Genomic DNA, 18,244 nt, shown 5'->3' with positions numbered 1-18,244 from the left:
AAGGACTGGGCTCTATTCCCAGGTACACCCGTGATACCCAATGGTGCCAGAAACACATACATCATAGCTGCTCCGACTCACTGCAATATTGTCAAACATATGTCTGTACGTGGCATGATAATGTCAAGGTCTCATATTATAGAACTGCAACAAGAATGGCTGATCATGCTGGATGCCGTATAAGGCTGCCACGTGCCGAGTAAACAAATCTGTGGCAGTAGCCCTTGTCATGGACGACAAGGAAGACACAACAAAGGGACGATATGTCCTCGCTGGGCACTTACAACTAGGACTAATCGCAACTGTTTAGAGACAACGCCATCCCTCCACACGTGGAACAAAAAAGGCAGAGCCCTGCAATATGATGGATACGTCAAGGGCAACAGTGAGACACAATTGAGCCCCTTTTCATAATGACGAGGTCTCACTGCGAGAGGGAGGGGAAGGTTGATAAGAGCTCATAGCCCAAAGACAGTCAACAGAGATCGGAAGACGTTGCCGGGCTAGCGGGGAATGCAACGAGATTGACAACGAATAACGAGCCCAGCAACGGACAAGTCGGCAGCGCTCACTCTCCATAGGCAATGTAAACAGCACCTGACGGAGTATCGGCACGGCAATATGGCAACTTGCACACGATCCAACGCTCAAGTAAACTTGAACTTTGCCGGTCCCGAAGGCCCTCAGATGTGGCCGCGCGGCTTATGGAGGCTCTCTGATCGACACATTTGGGATGAGACGCAAGCGGCTGTTGTGCATCTCGGGAAATTCGAATATGACTATGAAAACGGCGCCTCAAACTTTCTCAGTTGCAAGCTCATCAACGAGACCGAGGACTCGAGTAGATCACAGGGACGAGGCCAAAAGATCGCCAGTCAAACAAAACTTGGACGTCCTAGCATTAGCAAGCCCAATCCGTACCACGCGCTTAACCCATTGCGCGACACTGCTAGAGAACGCACTGTTGTGGCACGAGAGGCAGTCAAACAAGAAAGCCCGAGGGGTTGGGAACCGACCGATCGATCGTCAGTCGGTAGTACGGGTATCGCGCGTGTGGAGGTGCCTCTGCAGCCCTAACTCACAGAAAGCGCTCCGTAGAGGGAATAGACTCGGGTCGCCTAGCCTCCCCGCGTGTCATGGAGAAGAGGCCAAAACTGAGTGGTTGGAGTATTGGAGATTCGAAGCCATACACATGACAGGTGCTCCGCAAGGCGGCTATCATGGCCTCTCACGTTGGCCGATCTGCAAAGCTAAGCATGTGGCGCCGTTGTGTTGCTGTCTCGCTATCCTGGCGACTGAGACGCGCGGTGTTACTCAAGTTCAGACTGGCGTCTCATTCGACCTTCGGTCTGGGGCGCTGATTTGGGGATATGATTGGCGAAAGCTCACAGGAGCTTGTCGCAGCATTGTCGCGATAGCTCCTGGGTCTCGTCGACGGCCTCCTTCGTTTCAAAGCCCATTATCGAGGAAGAGCGAATGGCTCCGAGGCGAGAACCGGTCCAATTTGATTGCCGCTGGCCACAATCAAACTTGATACATGACCAGAAATTGCAATATGGATAATTTGGATGATAGACAAAGCAAGACCAGTCCAGTCTAGTCGGAGTGACGGGGGAATGGGCAGATTAGCTTGGGAGGGGGGATGAAAGTGACGCATTCTGGATGGGACGAGACAAGGAAGATGGGGCCGGGTGGAGACAATCGCGCGGGACAAGCTGGCAGCTGCATGCTAGGTTGGCTTGTACGCTTCCAAAAGGTCATCCACTTGATGTGAAAATTTCTAGATGGCATCTTGAGCGTGGTGAATTCCCGTAGGGCCTGCAGCGGTACAGCGTTGAGATGCGATGACAGCTTTGCATGGATCGCACAGAGTCCAACATGTGTATCTGGCTGTCCGTGACACTACGCACCATGCACATGGGTTAGATTGAGATAACCCAACATGGGCAAAAGGACCGGGCGTTTGATACATCCGAGCTGGGATGCCATCGATGATACCCAGCCTGTTGGAGAAAGATTGACGTCTTGGCGTCCCTGCCTGTGATGAGCCAAATGGACGCGGAAGATGGATGGACTTTTCCCTTTCCACTTTCCGGGTGTCCCGTCTTTTCCGGAGATGGTGCTGTCGAGCAGATCTCTAGCTGCAGCTCCAACCTCGCGCCAAGAACTGAGTGCTCAACGTCGACGTGGAGATGACACCGCCGAGGCCCAACGCGTTGGAGTTTGAGATCAACCCACAAAGACAACACTATGTGGTCGTCATGCCCATTTTGTGAGGAACGGAGCTCTGATGAGGCAATACAGATGGTCGCTAAGGTGGCCCGTGTCAAATATTAGAGACAATGGTGATTCAAGGTGCCCGAGATTATTGGCTCGTCTCAGATATGGGCCCTCGGCATCGGATGGAGTTCTCGCTTGTTGAGCCGGGCATCTCCAGCTGGCAAAAAAACTGGTGCTGGCTAGATTGGGCTCCATGCTGGGGCCTAGGTCCAACACGAGCGAGAGTGACGAGAGGCGACGGTGCTAGCGTGATGCCGAGACTTTGCTACCAGGCCACCGATTGTCTATCGAGGTGCGTCTAATCCTGGTTGTGCGCAACAAGTCGAGTCGTGGGCTGCCGCCTCCCACGGGCCCAACCTCTTTCCCGGACCTCGTGGGCCCGGTTATTTCCCTCGATAGGTTCGAGTGTGGCGGCCCCCGGCCCCGGTCTTGGTCTTGGTCTTGGTCAGCGGCAGAATCTCGATGGCCATTTCAGGCAGTTGCAGCAGTGAATGCCATGGATAATGAATGGATGGGATGGGATGGTTCCTGGCGCGGAGCAATGATGGTGGTGGTAGTCATGACGACTGAACGGAAATGGCGCCGGCAAGGGCGAGCAGGGGCATGTCGTGAGTGGCTGCAAGCGGGCGCCGGGCAAGGGGTGGATACGATTCGATGCGACCTCTAGCTGGCTTGTGCCTGTGCGTCGTTGCCCTTGAGAGTTTGGAGCGAGGAGAGCTGGCGGGCAGCTAGACCCAGCTAGCAGCAGCTCATGCGCAGCTGGACTGATAGGTCCGGAGCTTCATGGGGGCGGCCTCATGGATGTGGGTTTTGTTGGATATGGATCCATGGGCCGCGTGGGTATGTTCTGTGCTCTGCTCTGCTGTAGGTTACGGATTGTGGGTGCGTGCCGGCCGATTTGGACCGACAAGGTCTGGAAGCATCGTCTGTCGCAAAACGTTAATCAAACCGAGGCCACTGGCACTGGCACAGCGCTGCACCGCACCTGCCCAGACCGAATCCGATCATCGCTTCCTTTTTTCCTGCTCCCTCGTTTAAAACCCAACGCACCTGCCCTTGAACCTCCGCGTTTGGTCTGATCCCCTTCCCCTTCCTTCCCGTCCCTGTTTGCATCAAGCTTCCCGTTTCTGGGTAAAGATAAATACCTGGCACTCCGCTCCGCTTGCTTCACCACCCTCAAGCAAAAACAACAACACCACCTCGGAGCATCCATCCATCAACATCATCATACCACCTGGTGATCTTCGACCTTGCCTGTCGCACCGTCTCCTCATCGCACTCTTCGGTATCCGTCTCAATTCATCCATAACTTCAGATATCATCCAAAATGCGATCCACACTCGCCTTTCTCGCCCTGGCCGTTTCGGCTGTCACGGCTCAGACTACTACTGTCCAAGACTACGATAGCTCCCTGAACATGACCATTGACCCAGGCACTGTTGAGTTCGGAACACGAGGTATGTACCAAAACCGCCGTGAAAGGTCAGAAACCCAGAGGAGTGTACTAATCAATATGTTTTATTAGCCGGCTGGTGCAATGCTCAGCAGGACACCTGCGATACCCTTTGCAAGGACGACACCGAGGAGAACGACTGCACTGCGGTACGTACAATTCTCAGCACACCTACCTATTGTATGATCATGGAAGCTAATGCCGCTATCAGGAAACCCTCGTGTGGGAATGTGCCTGCAGTTCCAACAGCTCCACTCCCGGTCTCCAGTACTACACGCAGACCATGCCCACCTTTATCTGCCAGGAGCTCTTCGCCCAGTGCATCTCGCAGAACGCCGGCAGCCAGAGTGGTCAGCGGGACTGCAAGTCCAAGATCCAAGCCCTCTGCGCCACCCAGTCGCCTCCCAAGAACACCGCCAGCGACGACGATGATGACGATGCCACGACCACCCTTACGAGTGCCACCCGATCGGCCACCGGGACGGCTGCCAGCGCCTCTGCTACTGAAGACACGGTAACCTCGACCAGCTCTGATGGCTTTGCTGCCCCTACTATGGCGCCAGCGGGCGGTGCTGCTGCGGCTGCTGCTGCTCTCGGCATGCTGGCCTATCTGCTCTAATGAGCGAATGAGGTTTACGCATGCGGTGCTCGATTGGCAGCGCCACAACACAGGTTCTAGCACAAACACGTGCTGGGCCCATGGGTGCCAGGTGAACGTCGTTTACTCGAACGCCTGTTTTCACTTCTCGTACCCATTTTTGTTACCAAGTACACATTTTTTTCAGACATGCAACGCGATACCTTTGACGAGTAAAGACCCGACGATGGAAGCTTCCCTCGAGGCTTGGACGAGGTAATGACACGCTCAGGCGTATTGGACTGATGGTTGACGGATTGAATGCTTCATGCTGCGGCAGTACGACTTTCTGCTTTGTGCTGCCCTCTGGGTAATACAAAGGGAAAGTCGTACTTTGGGGTGGTGGATGTTTTGTGCTTTATTTTTAGTTTTTTTCCAATTCAATCATAGCAAGAGGCGAAAGGGAGTAGGAAAACTTCATATTGAACAAGGAACAAAGAAACCTTTGGCTTTCAGTCTTCTCTTCCCCCTGATACCCCAGTAGATAAAGGAATTGTTTGTTCAAGGCCAAGGTTGCCCAAACATGATTCAAATTCCGTCTCATCATGACCTGTGTTCATTGAGCGCATGATGGTGAACAAAGCCTACAATGGTTGATGAACGGTTAGGCCAAGTGGAGTGGACAAGCTGCTGGGGAACAGATATCCTAGACAGGCCCGGTGCAAAGGTGGTATATATTCCGAGATGTCCTTCCAGAGAGTCGAGAGTCTTGTACAATTAGACTCGCTCACTCACTCAACAGATATCTTCTGGATATTCTCAACAGCTGACCACCTCTACAGATCCATCAGCAAGCACCCCAGACCAACACTCCGCATCATGACCAACAATCAAGGCGTGGCGTCCAAAAGACCACAGCCTTCATCATCAAAGCAGGACAAGTATACACGCCCTCCACGCGTCAGCTTCGGCGTCGAGCTGGAATTTCTCGTCTTCCATAGAACGAATGGTATGGATGACGAAACTACAACCGGCCTCCCACCCGTACAATCTACCAAGATGCCGGTCCCGGACTTGATAGCCCAGATGCTAAGGGGCATCCGCTTAGATGCGTATACAAAAGACGAAGAGGACGACCGTGATGAATCGAAACCCCCTGGGTGGCTAGTCTGCACTGATGGCTCGGTGTCGGAAAGTGGTGTGCCGGATGCTTGCTTCAATACTGGCTGGGAGTCTGTTGAATTGAACAGCCCGCCGCTATATTCTTGTGATGAAGCATTCCGGCTTCTCGCAGCCGTTGTCAGACTATTGACGACCAACTTCCGGGTTAGGGTCAATCAAAGATGCGGAATGCATGTTCACGTCGGGAATGGTCCTCACCATTTGGACATGAGGGCTGCAAGGAATTATGCTGCTCTCATCTGGGCAACGGACAGTGTTTTGTCCACCCTTCATTGTCCAAGCAGGAGTGTAACAAAGTACTCAAACTCAAACCGCCGCCTTGCCTATACCGATCTTTCAAAAGGTATGGATGCTGAGGAGGCTCACGAGATGATTGCTTACCACGCATCGAGCTGGATTCCTCGATATCTCGGGCGAGCAAGGAAATTGGGTGAAGCCCCCGTTGTGTCGCGTCAAAAGCTTCGCCAACACATCAGGGACCAGGAAAAAAATCATGATGGCGAGTTCATGGCCTTGGATCCCGAGTGTCCCAGTGATGATTCTGACTGGGAGGCTCCCAATAGCAAGCCCTTTTTCCGACCCAAGAAGCCGGATTCCCAGGCACGGAGACACAGACGGCCGATACCAACGAGGGACTTTGAGCTCCTGACACCAGAGGAGGAAGCGCTGCTCGATGGTGAATCCATCACGCGGGACCTACCGCCTCAGGTTAACTTTAATCTTGTCGGCCTGGATCCTTTACCTGCGCCTTCGCCCGGTTCAACGCCGAAACCTTTCTTGGAAGAAGGACGCCATAGGCAGAAACAACTCGAAGTCGAGAAGATTCTGGAGGACCCCAAGATCATGGCCCGGCATGATGAACCGACATGGTACCCAGCCGCAAAGTCGTGGAAGCCCACCTGGCCGGGTGTCAAGGAGCTTCTTTCCTGTGATGCCGGCGTGCATCAAATTGCACAGCTGATGAGCAGAAATGAAGACGATGACCGGTATGCCAGTAGCAACTGGGCGACAAATACGCTCGAAGGCATGACACCCGGCGACCAACGCTCTAGATGCGGTCGACGTACCATCGAGAGCCGTCTTGCGGGTGGTAGCCTGGATGCGGAATGGGTCGTGACTTGGGCAAAGATCCAGTGTCGTCTGCTCGAGTGGGCACGCGACGCAGAGCCTTCGGCGTTTATGGAGGTTCTCTGCAAGCTGGCCAGAGACGATCACTCGGACGAGTGTACGTACGACGTTGTGGACCTGTTGAGAGACCTTGGCATGTACACTGAGATCAAGATTTGCGAGGAGCGTCTTGAAAGGGCCGAGGAGGCCTGGTATCAGTGCATGCTCTTCGAAGATCCTCCCCCAGTTCCCCTAAACATGAACCAGGGGAGTGGCTCCTCTGACACCGGCAGCGAGGGTGATGCTTCTTCTGACGCTGTCAATCAGGGAGATACTTCTGCTAACAATACAGATGATAAGACTTCCTCTGGTGCTGGCATTGAGGACGACCCTGATGATATATATGACGCGAATTGACTCCAGGGGCCTTTCCAGTGCGGTGTTACGGGTTGGGGGCGAGAGCCTCTTGAATAACAACAAGTGCTGGTAAGGCAGCGGTGGGTGTTTGTGATGAGCAAGGGACGTCAAGTGACACTAAGTGCCTTTGATAGAAACTACCATTCATATTTTCTCATTTGTTTTCATTTTATCATGGTTATAGCAAATCCAGTGCTTTGTCTTTGTTACATTTCTATTTCCTAGTTTTGTTAATAGCTGATGTTGAATGCGAGTGCATTTAAACTCGTTACCAAATGACAACTCTCTACTTGTGCTGTGAGCTTGACAGTAGATGGTGCAGCAAGACTGGGTGTAGCTTAGTCACTGTACGGTCCGAATACCGTGTGTTGAAGCAGTACCGTCGCTGGACTTGGGCGAATTGACATCTCTGCTATCGTGCTCGACTCCGTGAGCAGCCAGGGGTAGTTGTCAATGGGTTTCCTTTTCACCAGGTATACTCCTAATGCATCAGCTGAATATGGCGTCCATTCTGTTTTTACGTCTTGTGAGTCTGCGTCTGTTTATCTTTTGCATCATGTCTGACGATATTCAAGCGAGTGTGGGAAAGCTACTGACAGTGGGCCAGTTCTTTCTGAACTCTTGTACGGCCATTTTGGTCAGGTATCAACAAGAAATACATGCCGGAAAGCCAAGTCAAAGCATGTAACACTCGCCTTGATGGTGAGTTGGTCATCTCGTGTGTTGTAGACGGAACTGTGCTTGAGTTGCAATCTGGGGGTGATGGTTCACGTTCCGAGGCATCGTCTTCCTTCATATCTGGGTTGCTATACCTACCTCACCACACGTATTCATCCACACGAATTTAACTTCAGTCTTGGCTTTGAAAAAAACACCGTCACACCCAGTCACTTTCGGTCTTAGCCAACTCCTTTGTTTATTATTGACTTCATAACCTTGGGATTCTGGCAAAGCTGCCTACCCTATGCCTCCACAGGAGTGGAACCAGACAGACCTCACCGCCCTTTGACTCCTCGCGATCCAGTCCTCCCTGAAACGTGACCATGAAGCCTGTTCCAGGGAAAATCACATGCCTTGGCATCACCGACTCTTCGGACCATGCACAGCAATGACACGGCAAAGTGGACTCGAGCCGTTAGCACTCAAGACGGCGAGTCAGGGGGAGTTAATGCGAGGAACTATAGCTTAACACGAGAACCATTAATGCTCTCTGATAGAAGATAACCGGTTTCTTTAGGTCACGTTAGTTCCATCCAACGTTAGTTGCCTGGCAGCTAATTTGAGGTGGTTGGCTCCATGTGTTGGCAGAGACAGGTTTGCTTGCTTGCAGGAACTTGGAGCTGCACGACTGAACTGCAGGACGATACTCGCATTAGTTAGTCTAACGCTTAACAAGTGTTCTCACAATGCTCTCATAATGTAGTATCGCGAGTATCTGCTATATGACCATCTCTATATTACTTGAGTCGGCGTGCAACCCTCCAAGCCAGCTGATACAGAAAGTCGCCACCCAAGATCAAGAAAAAAGACATCATAATGAGTGAATTAACTTTCCAACGGCCAAGGAAATTCCCCGCGCATCCGGAGAAAAAAACTGTTGGATGGCTGGTGACACACGTGTATGGCCGCGAGTCGAAGTGCTGACGGGTAGAAAAAAATCGTGAAACGCGCTTATTTGGAGCCAGAGTGAGAGCTAGCAATTGAAGTGGCTGTCAAAGATACCAAGCTACAATTCGGCTACAATAGTCCCGGCTTGCAATTGATGAACTAGCAAAAGAGTGAAGAGAGAAAAAAAAGAGGCATTTTTTCTTCCGTTGCTATTGATTGGTCTTCAGGAACTTGGTGCCCGAGCAAGCTTGAAGCTATCCGCATGCCACGTTCTATGCGGCCAAATGTGCGACCACCTCTCTTGCTCCCTTTGAGGAACGACAGCCAGCCAACGGATTACACCGTACCTGAAAGTTCGTACATGCGGCCAGTTCTCGAGGCCGCATCATCAGCCTTAAACAAGAAAAGCCAGCAAAGAACCACAAACCCGAGGCCCTGGGAAGGGGGGAGATGACAGGATGGGACGCCTAGAGGGTCGCAGGGCTCTTCCATGCAGTCATACGCTGGCACCACAGGCGGCTTGTAGATGGGGTTTGCTGTTGTGATTTGCTGAGGCATCCTTGCTCTGTCACGACGAGACTGTTACAGAAAGGGAGCCTTTTCATTTCTCACCACCCATCCGGATTAGAAGAGCCGCATCTTGTTGTTAGATGCCGACGGAGCAGAGCCGAACGTGATGGGTGGTAAGAGGAGTCTGAATAGTAAACTCTGCCTCACCTCACAAGTTGGGCGACGGACTCGCCGCTGCTTGTTTGCTGATGACGCATGATGCAGCTGTTGTCGTCTTCTTTTTCGTCTTCACGGTGGATGTTGTGTCTCTGCTGGATTGGACACCTTTGGTGTGCGTGAATGCGAGTCAGATCGTGAATGCCACGAAATGGAGTCGAGAAGCCCGCACGGCAAGCTGGCCCGCCTGAACGGTCTATTCTTGATGTACCTCGCCGCACTTGTTTGTTTTGACTGCGCTGTAGGTATCGAATTGGCCACCGTGAAGGCCCATGTGGAGAGAGGGACAACAAGTCGAGCTGAGTCGAGCGAGGCCTGGTGTATGTACCAAGCTTGCAACGAGAGAAAAAATTGCTCGTGTAACTGTGTCAGTTGGTTCATGGATGGAACAGATTCCGCGAAACAGGTTTTCTCCCCTCCATGAGACGGACAATGCCAGTTCTAGTCCGAAACAACCATCCCATCCATAATCGAGATCCTTCAATGCTGCTCTGCGCGCCTTTTTCCACTGGGAAAAATCTCAAACACAAGCTTTGGACCTTGTTCGCCAATCGATCACTTCCAGGCAGGGATATGCTTGTCTGATGCCCCTGCAAATACAGAATACCACCCCAGCCGCAGAAAACGGTTGAAGGAATGGAGGAGGAGAAGGGAATAAAAAAAGAGCTGCTCTGCCACGCGACAAAAGATGGGTCTCTTGGCTCTCTCTCTTGTTGCGAGGGGGGATAGGTCCGGGGTTGATGAGCAAGCCGGACGCAATAGAGCGCCGTCATGCCGTGTAGCACAGGATAGGCAAAGTTGAGGAGGATTCGCTGTGGAGCGTCGAGTCGTTTGCGAACAACCTCTTGTTTCGAGTCCTGCAATGGTATCTCGGCTTACCGATATACCCTCTTTTTCAAGTCCGGAGCTTCCGTGAGCCATGCCATGGGCAAGCTCGGCTGCTGTCGTAATCAAGTATCCATTGGCATCTCCGATCCCTACAGTACATCTGCGCGTAGTCTCCTTGCTTGCGCTTGACTCGAAGCTGACCAGCAGGCCGCAGCGTCTCATCGCGCAGAGCGGACCGGCCGCAGGCGAGAGGATGATCGTCGTCTCGATGGCAAAGATTAGAAATCCAATACCGTTGCCCGTTGCTGTTGCCCAGAGCCAAGACACCTACGAGGTATTCCGAAGAGTGCGGAACGGAAGACTCCCAAAACGGAGTATGGATCCTGTTCATGGTCATCATTGACGTCGCGGGTCAGTGGAGAAGGCAGCGTTTCAAACGGCGGGGGAAGAGCAAGATGAACGAGCGTTGGGGCCGTTGGAAACATGCAATGCATTGATATCCATTTGGAAAGTGGGTTATATCCGTAAAGTGATATTGAACCCGTGGTTGCTGCTGGACTGTAGCATCACCAACACACGGCCCCACAGATGCAGCGTAGCACGGTAGACGGAGACTGCTGTTGCTGCTCTCTTTTTGTGAGATGTGATGGGCTATGGAACGACAATCGCTGTCGGACGACGAGGCTGTGCAGCTTGGGACGTGTGATCATTTGATGAGATGCGATGGATATGTGGTGTGCATACGCCATCTTGGGTTGGCTGGCAATGGATCTAGGCCGTGATATGCCGCCCCCAATGTCACGTGGGCACCCCCTACTTGACCTCTTGACCACTGTAAGCCATTGTACTGACTTGTGTCTTGGATCCAGTGTTCAAGAGCACTCTGGGCCACCATAAGCCGGGCAGACGGGATCTCCTCGGGCCCTGTATGCAACCACTTTGCTAAATTGCTATCGACGGCTTAATCCACCACGCTGAGGCCATCAATACTGTCTCAACAAGAAAGGAAAAAGAAAAAGGACGCCTCTCATGAGATCATGTCTCTCACCTGCCCCCGCTCACCGGTCAACTCCATGGTTTCATGGTATCATCCATCAGCTGCGGCGGGGGCCGGCAACGACGTTGGATGATGTGCGTCGTGTGTTTGGCGGGGGTGGAAATTGATGTATGCGAGATGGTGGATTTAGGTAACCCAGCTTAGGTAGGGTTTTTGTTGCTCGTTCTGTGCAGTCGAGTGACAAACAGAGACATGAATAATTGCTTCTTCCTGCACGAGGCCGAGTGTAATTAAACTCGTCCATGTCACGGGCTCAGCCTCGTGCCGCTCTGGGACTAGGGGAAGATATTCTCGAGTTCATGTTTGGTTGGGCCTTGGGGGATGCTACGACGGGCGCTGAGCTACTGATGCAAGTCATTCTTTGATGGTGTCGTCACACGAAAAGACACGGGACGATGTTGGTTTCGAGAGAGGAGGGGAAAAAGCCCTCTTCGGTGTAGTTCGGAATGGGGAATTGAGGGGGACCAACCACCAGCCGTTCTGTATGTCCGTCTGACTGTACAAGGACCTTACCCCTCGCAGCTCTCTTGAGATGATGAGGAGGAGGGCTGCGTGCCTTGCAGCAAGAAGCACGCACGCACGATCTTTGAGAGGGAGGTGAGGGGCCAAGGCCAAGGCCAAGGCATGGGTTTCAGTGTCCCACCACCCACGAACTGCCAGTGCCAGCGAGGCCCACCACTGTACTGTAGCCGCAAGAGACGGCAGAGGTCCAGTAACTGCTTAGGTGGAAGTGGTGGTGGTTGGTGTTGGTCCAATGGTGGACCTGCAGTATCGGGGGCGACCGCTCAACTTTCAACTCTCAGAACATCCATCATGCAAGACCCCATCTAAAGAGCAGTCGGATCTCACCGTCAGCTATCTCATGCAGTGTAGACACACAAGGATACATCAATTGGACCCTGAGGATGTGTGAATGGGGTCTTGCAGACGGAGAATCTCATGTTCTGGCAGAAGCGACAATCCCATACCCACGATCATGATCATGATCGTCGCCCGATCTACGTCCGCTCACCGTATCATTCAAAACGCAGACGAAACGGACGGACAAACATCAAGCCCGAGCGTTCCTGGATGACTGAAGCCACCAGAACCGGGGTCGAAACGGGCGGGACGAGCCTATCAACGGGACGGCTCACAGTCCGATCTTTCGTCTAGCTCATCTTTTGTTTGGTCAGCCCGGGCTCTTGTCCACACCCTCTCCTTCGGCCATGGTCCTTTGGTTCTAAGCCTCTTCTTGTCTCGCGCCGGTCTCAGAGGCCATTCCTGCTTCTAGCGCGGCATCTCCAAGCTAAAGGCTGCTTTTTGTCAAGTTCGTGACCAGAAACTCTCGCTTCTTCTTTTTTCCCGCAGGCAGGATCCACCGTCTGCCGAACCATGCATCTCCACTCGTTAATGGCATCTTGGATCCATCTATCGAACTGAGAGGTACGTACAGTAGCAGACACCATGATGGCGCATCCTTCTCGCAAAATTCCCATCGAGGGATCATCCCTGTCGAGGCTGACAAGAAAGACGCGTTAAGTGATTTTAGCCAAGGTCAGGGAGACGAGGTTTGAGGCCTCATGACCCAAAAAGGCTGGCAGACCAGGCTGAGCAAAGCCAACATCTGAACGGGATGAACCAGGGTTGAGGTTGAATGTGGAGAAGGAAGATCAGGGGCCCATGCCCATGTCGTCGTGAACTCTTCCATCTCGTCCCTCTTACACCGCTTCTTTGATGGACGGCAAAGCCCAGCCTCTTCCTCTCAAGGCACTCAACGGCCGACCTGACCAACCACTACCAAGGCACTAACACTAACACCACCACCGCTAGAAGCGAGGAAAAGCCCCCAACCCAAATCCACCATCCACCACCACCACCGTTTTGTAGCTCAGTCGTGTTTGCAGAGGGGAGCTGATAAGAAGAGGACGGACCAGGTCTCAATGTGGAGATGGTGTCTGTCCAAACCGGTGGCGTGACCAAGCCATGGGGGAGCCCAGGCCAGGAACCAGGAACAAGAAAGAGGATCCAGGAACAGGCTCAGGAACAGGAACAGAACAGGAACAGTAGATTCCAGAGATCCCGAAGCCTTCGTCAGCACGTGCCCTCGCTCAGCCTCCCATCAAATCCTCCTCCTGGCCGTGTCGATCATTGCCCTTGAGGGTATTCACGTATTCATCGCGGCTGACATCCCAAGTCTAGCCTCTTGTCTCAAAATCTCACAGCGGCTGACGAGGAACAATATCATAGCGGAGAAGGCGGTGACAGCTGCAACATGTAAAAAGGGCCTGAGCCTGACAAGTCCAGGGCCGACCTGATGTCTCTGGCGTTCCTGACCGGCGCAGTCACCATTGAGAACTAGTAGCATCGACCCCCCGAAGCCAAGAAGAGTTTGAGCGAGAGGAACGCGGGATAAGACCAGGGTATCGCGGCTGAACGTGGTCTTGCGGACTAGAGGATGAAGAAAAAAAAAACCGCACGCGATGCGATAGGCTCGATCGTGAGATCCCCCTGCCCAAAGGGGCAAGTTGAGAGTCGGAGGACGGGATATCCGTTCGGAGGTGGTATTGGATCAAGTTCTAGCCAGAGGGAAACTAATTGATGGCGTCGCCTCTTGACACGGCAGTTATTTCACCGTCTATCTGTCTGTGGCTGAACGGACATATGTATGTAGTTATGCAAGTGCTGAAGTGAGGTCGTCTTGGGAGAGACAGCGTCGACTGCCGCATCGCATCGCATCGTAGCGTATCATGTAGCGTCGACTCAGCCGGTCTACGACAAACAGACAGTTGCAAATGGCTCGCATTGCATCCCGTAGCTTCATCACGTCAAATGGCTCGCATAGATCGTCCCGTCTGATCGACTGCACAGTGACGGCAAAAAGAAAAGGCACCACCACATGTTATCTCATCCCATCCCATCACAGACACGGGTCACAAAAGAAGCAAACAAAAAAATGTCCTGAACCCCTGTGAAAGTATGTATATCGCGATAGCTTGGATTCACGGCGCAACAAATGGGCATATCCTCTGTGACTCCGGTCCTTGGCAGGCACAGCGACAAAGACCCGGGCCGGCCCAGGTGGTTCGTTTTGGGAGAGTGCTCCATGTGACTAGTCACGGTTCTTGACGAACCATGGCGAGAGCTTCAGAGAGATATAGCACCATAAATGGATACGGCATCTGGTACTATCGAAAAATGGCCCAACGGCTCCAGAAATGCACAGCACACGGCAGTCTTGTTGCAGCTGCCACCGAGGCCCAACGTCGACCTGCCGAGCCGTGATTGTCTCCCCTGGTATACGTATTCGTTCAGACGGGGGCTTGGGAGACGGTGGAGAGGTGTTGAGTCGCGATAACCTGATTATCGCGCGCTCATTTCACAGACCGCATCGTAGATAGAGAGAGCAAGACGAGACGAGACAGGGTGAGACAAAGTGCTTCACGTGCGGATCAACGGCAGAGGAACTGCCCAATTTCTTTACATTCCAGGCTAGGTAAGTCAAGCCTGGCCAGGCAAAGCGAGGCCATCATGTAAGTCGCCTTCTCACCGATCCGTCTCCCTTGCAGGGCCTGTCGACCGAAGCGACAGAAGCCTCGCCGTTCTGGACGTTGACGGGCTAGGAACCAACCGAGGGGCCCGAGCCGAGTCGAGCCCAGCGCATCATTCTTTGCTTTTTTGATTGCGAGGTTTCCCTCTTTCGAGGTTGCTTGCTATGTACTTGGTGGCTGGGGGCTCTCTAACTTGATTCTGAGTAGTAATGTCTCTCTCCCTTTCTGGACCAGACCGCACACACATGTCTTGGATGGAGGACCTGGGCCTGGTCCTCTCAGATCAGATCAGGCCGTGTCTTTGACTGTTGCAGCTCAGCGCAGCGCAGCGCAGAGGTGATGCAATGGGATGGGATGGGAAGCGACGCGAGGGGGTGATATGGGCTTGATGGATGAATGGATGGGAATTGGCCAAAGCATGGTCCTTTCATAATTGTACAGATATCAATGGCACATCACATCCATCCATCCATGTCGTGGACAATGTTTGGATCGATCGAGATGACAGCTGGCAGAGGCAATGATGCCCAGCCTGGACGGCACAGCCTGTCACCGTAACCCTTCTCTGCCGTCACCGTTTGAAAGAACCGTCCCTGGCGGTGCCACGTTCCCTCGGCTGCTGCTTCATCATCCATGGCGCCATGGCTTTCAAGTGGAAGATGCCCCTGTCCCCCGCCTGGTGAGAGACGAGGTCCCCTGTGGGAAGTGGCGTGGCGCCCCTCCCAGTCTATGGAGCCCTTGGTCAGGGCTAGTCTTGGTCTCTAACGTGCCCCTAAAACGTTGGACCGTGTGCCGCCCCGCATCCACGTCCAGCGCCGTCGCCGCAGGGGGTCTTGACTTGTTTGTCTGGTGGGAGGTCGATTGGCTCTTGACTCGACACAGCAGCATTCACACACACACACACACACACACACACACACACACACACACACACGCGGCGAGATGCAAGACGCAAGGCACGACTCGGGTTGTATTGGTTCTCTGCGGGAATTATTCTTCCTGGCCAGGCCGGACCAGAGACCAGACCAGAAAACAAGGCCCAAATTGAAAGGGACTTTGGCCTGCGTTTTCCTCCTTGCAGCCCGGTTTGCTCTGGTCGCCTTGCCTGAGCTCGCCGCCTCGCCCAGTTCAACCATATGCAAGGCACATGCAGGAGCAAGCAGGAGCAGGAGCATCTAGAAATATGTACATGTACCTGAACGAAACAGGAACTGGGTGCTGCTAAGCATAGAACAGTTGGTACCCTCTCCGTACTGGACCCCAGCTTGTGGACGGATTTAGTCCACCAAGTATCTTTTATCCATCCGTCTCTCGATGGAGGTCTGTATCAGCTTCCTCCCGCTCTCACACCCTCTCTGGCTCGCTCGCTCGTTTCTCCACACCCCTGCTTCAGAATCCATCCCATCCCATGCTGCTCATGACGATCCAGGTCCATCCATCCCGTCCCTACCCATGACACGCCGCCGCTGTAACCCTGCACACCCTCCCACACCCCAGTTCCGCTCTTCTGCCTCGCTTCTCTTTCTCTAAAAGGCCCCCAGTCCCTATATAGCTTCAACCCATCCCCGACCTGCCGTCCCTCGTCCTGTCTGTGCCATATACAGGGCGTCCAGTTCCTGGCCCGTTACCCCCCTCACCTCTTTACCTTACCGACGTCGATTTGGAAAACGGTGGCCGGATTTACGGGGTTGAACTTGTACCGTCTCATGAGTTGGTCGAATCGATTTGATCCAGCATCATCTCAACTCTCGCCTTGAGTGCCGTCTTCACGTTGGTCTACCCTTTCGCTTTACGAATCATCAGCATTGGATTCGATCCTAGTTACTGGCATGCCTGCGGCTCATCTTTCAGGGACAGCCTTGGCATTGCACTCACTCTTCGCCTCATGCTCATACCCTTGAACAACACAGCAACTGACCGCCTTTACCCTAGTTTACGAGTTGCAAGCATTGTAAAACTCCTGGCTTTCTGATGCCCCGTGGACATTTCCTCGGTAACCGTTGCCGTTGAAAGCACTTCGCTCGCTCATCTTTCACTTCTCAATCAATCTTGGTCTGCGACTTATACGGCAGAGCCTCTTTTCACGACATCTTTTCACCTCTCACCCTCACCCTCACCCTCACCCTCACCACCACCTACCTCATCATACTCGCTCACAGACTCGCGATGACAATGTCATTATGAACGACTCGGAAATCAAGATCATCGTCATCGTCCTTGCGACTGTGGTCCCCTTGACCGCCATCACTGCTGTCGGATGCTTCCTCTACCGCCGAAGTCGTCAACGCCAACGTCGCTTCCTGTTCTTGAAGAGAGGCATCACCCCCATCGACGATGAGGAGATTGAGTCTTGGAGGACCGACAAGTCTCTCGAGAAGACACCGATCATCGAGGCCACTTCCAACCATGGACACAGCCACAGCCTGGAGCAACAGCTGCAGCAGCACCAGCGTCAGAAGAGCACATCCGTGAGCTCGATTCGGAAACCGCCCAGTGTCATCATCTACAACAGCCCGAACCCTCACGAGGAGATTTCTTCACCTCGCTCCCTTCATCACAAGCGCAGCATCGATGTCCCCTCGACTCCGCTCCTCGCCCGTGCCCCTAATTCACGCCCAGGTCTCACCGATGAGACCGTCCAAGGCGACGATGCCTTCGTCTCGCCTTTGAAGCGCCAGCCCTCACGTCTGGCCAAGCTTCCCCCTTCGGCCTCTCGCCATGGTCGCACACGCAGCAGTCGCAGCAGCACCGTGAGTGCCATCTCACCTCGCGATCCTTGGCACGGCCACTACCCCGATTCCGTCTTCGGCCCTCGCAGCTCCAGCGAGTACATTCCGCGAGCAAATCGGTCTCTTGACATCCGACGGCAACACCACCGGATGCACTCCATGATCAGCCCTTCAAGGATGTCATTTGATGACGAGGTATTCATGGGTGGGCTCTCACCCCGGCCGCTGATCCGCAAGTCGGAAATTGGCAGGGCTATCGGATGAACCATAACACGGCAGACTCAATTTCGGTATTCCTACGCCGTACAGTAACCCCGGTCTGGCCTGTATGCCATGCGAGGTGAACAAAAGCAACGGTTTCGGCGCCGGCTCGTTTCAACCCCCGTCGATCACCGTTGTCCCGAGAAAGGCGGGGCCGATCATCTCGGACGGACTGCCTTGAAACCACCAGGGACAAGGGAATCAAAGTGCTATGAACTGATGGATGGATTCTTGCATCAACAATGACGAGCAAGAGAGATTATCTCATTTCATTCGCCGAATCCCACCCGAAACTCTACGTTACAACACTGCCTACCCAAGCAACAAAGCTCATGCCCACGTTCCTTTTTATGAAACAAGCAAGAACCCCAATCTTTTTTTCTTCTTCTTACTCCTAGTCGGCAGAGATCGACTCGTTTAATCCCTTTTCGAAACTTCAAGGGAGGATTACTTTACGTGCTGGCGCTTATGATGGCCGGGACACGGAGG

At 53.3% G+C, this 18,244-nt stretch overlaps 3 protein-coding genes across 3 annotated transcripts; all 3 read left to right on the top strand.

The window, feature by feature from the left end:
- Positions 1-3,368: 3,368 nt before the first annotated feature.
- NECHADRAFT_98720 (uncharacterized protein) lies at positions 3,369-4,825 on the top strand. The gene is made up of 3 exons (XM_003054112.1): positions 3,369-3,737; positions 3,806-3,882; positions 3,945-4,825. Exons 1-3 carry the CDS (start codon positions 3,608-3,610, stop codon positions 4,350-4,352), a joined length of 615 nt encoding a protein of 204 aa, XP_003054158.1. The 5' UTR covers positions 3,369-3,607; the 3' UTR covers positions 4,353-4,825.
- Positions 4,826-5,189: 364 nt separating this feature from the next.
- NECHADRAFT_74586 (uncharacterized protein) lies at positions 5,190-7,016 on the top strand (the record flags this gene model as incomplete). Its single annotated transcript, XM_003054111.1, has 2 exons — positions 5,190-5,508; positions 5,836-7,016. 2 exons carry the CDS (start codon positions 5,190-5,192, stop codon positions 7,014-7,016), a joined length of 1,500 nt encoding a protein of 499 aa, XP_003054157.1.
- A 9,929-nt stretch (positions 7,017-16,945) lies between these two features.
- On the top strand, positions 16,946-17,758 carry NECHADRAFT_98719 (uncharacterized protein; the record flags this gene model as incomplete). Its single annotated transcript, XM_003054110.1, has 1 exon — positions 16,946-17,758. One exon carries the CDS (start codon positions 16,946-16,948, stop codon positions 17,756-17,758), a length of 813 nt encoding a protein of 270 aa, XP_003054156.1.
- Between the last annotated feature and the right edge of the window lie 486 nt (positions 17,759-18,244).

This window comes from Fusarium vanettenii, assembly GCF_000151355.1.
Source record: "Fusarium vanettenii 77-13-4 chromosome 1 genomic scaffold NECHAsca_1_chr1_3_0, whole genome shotgun sequence".
In the NCBI taxonomy this organism is placed as follows: domain Eukaryota; kingdom Fungi; phylum Ascomycota; class Sordariomycetes; order Hypocreales; family Nectriaceae; genus Fusarium; species Fusarium vanettenii.
This window is presented reverse-complemented; position numbering and strand designations above follow the sequence as displayed.

Bases quoted from the DNA above. Each gene is read 5' to 3' on its own strand.
- NECHADRAFT_98720 (XM_003054112.1), top strand. From the start codon at position 3,608: ATGCGATCCACACTCGCCTTTCTCGCCCTGGCCGTTTCGGCTGTCACG. The intron at 3,738-3,805 runs GTATGTACCAAA...ATGTTTTATTAG, and splicing joins TGTTGAGTTCGGAACACGAG to CCGGCTGGTGCAATGCTCAG. The intron at 3,883-3,944 runs GTACGTACAATT...TGCCGCTATCAG, and splicing joins AGGAGAACGACTGCACTGCG to GAAACCCTCGTGTGGGAATG.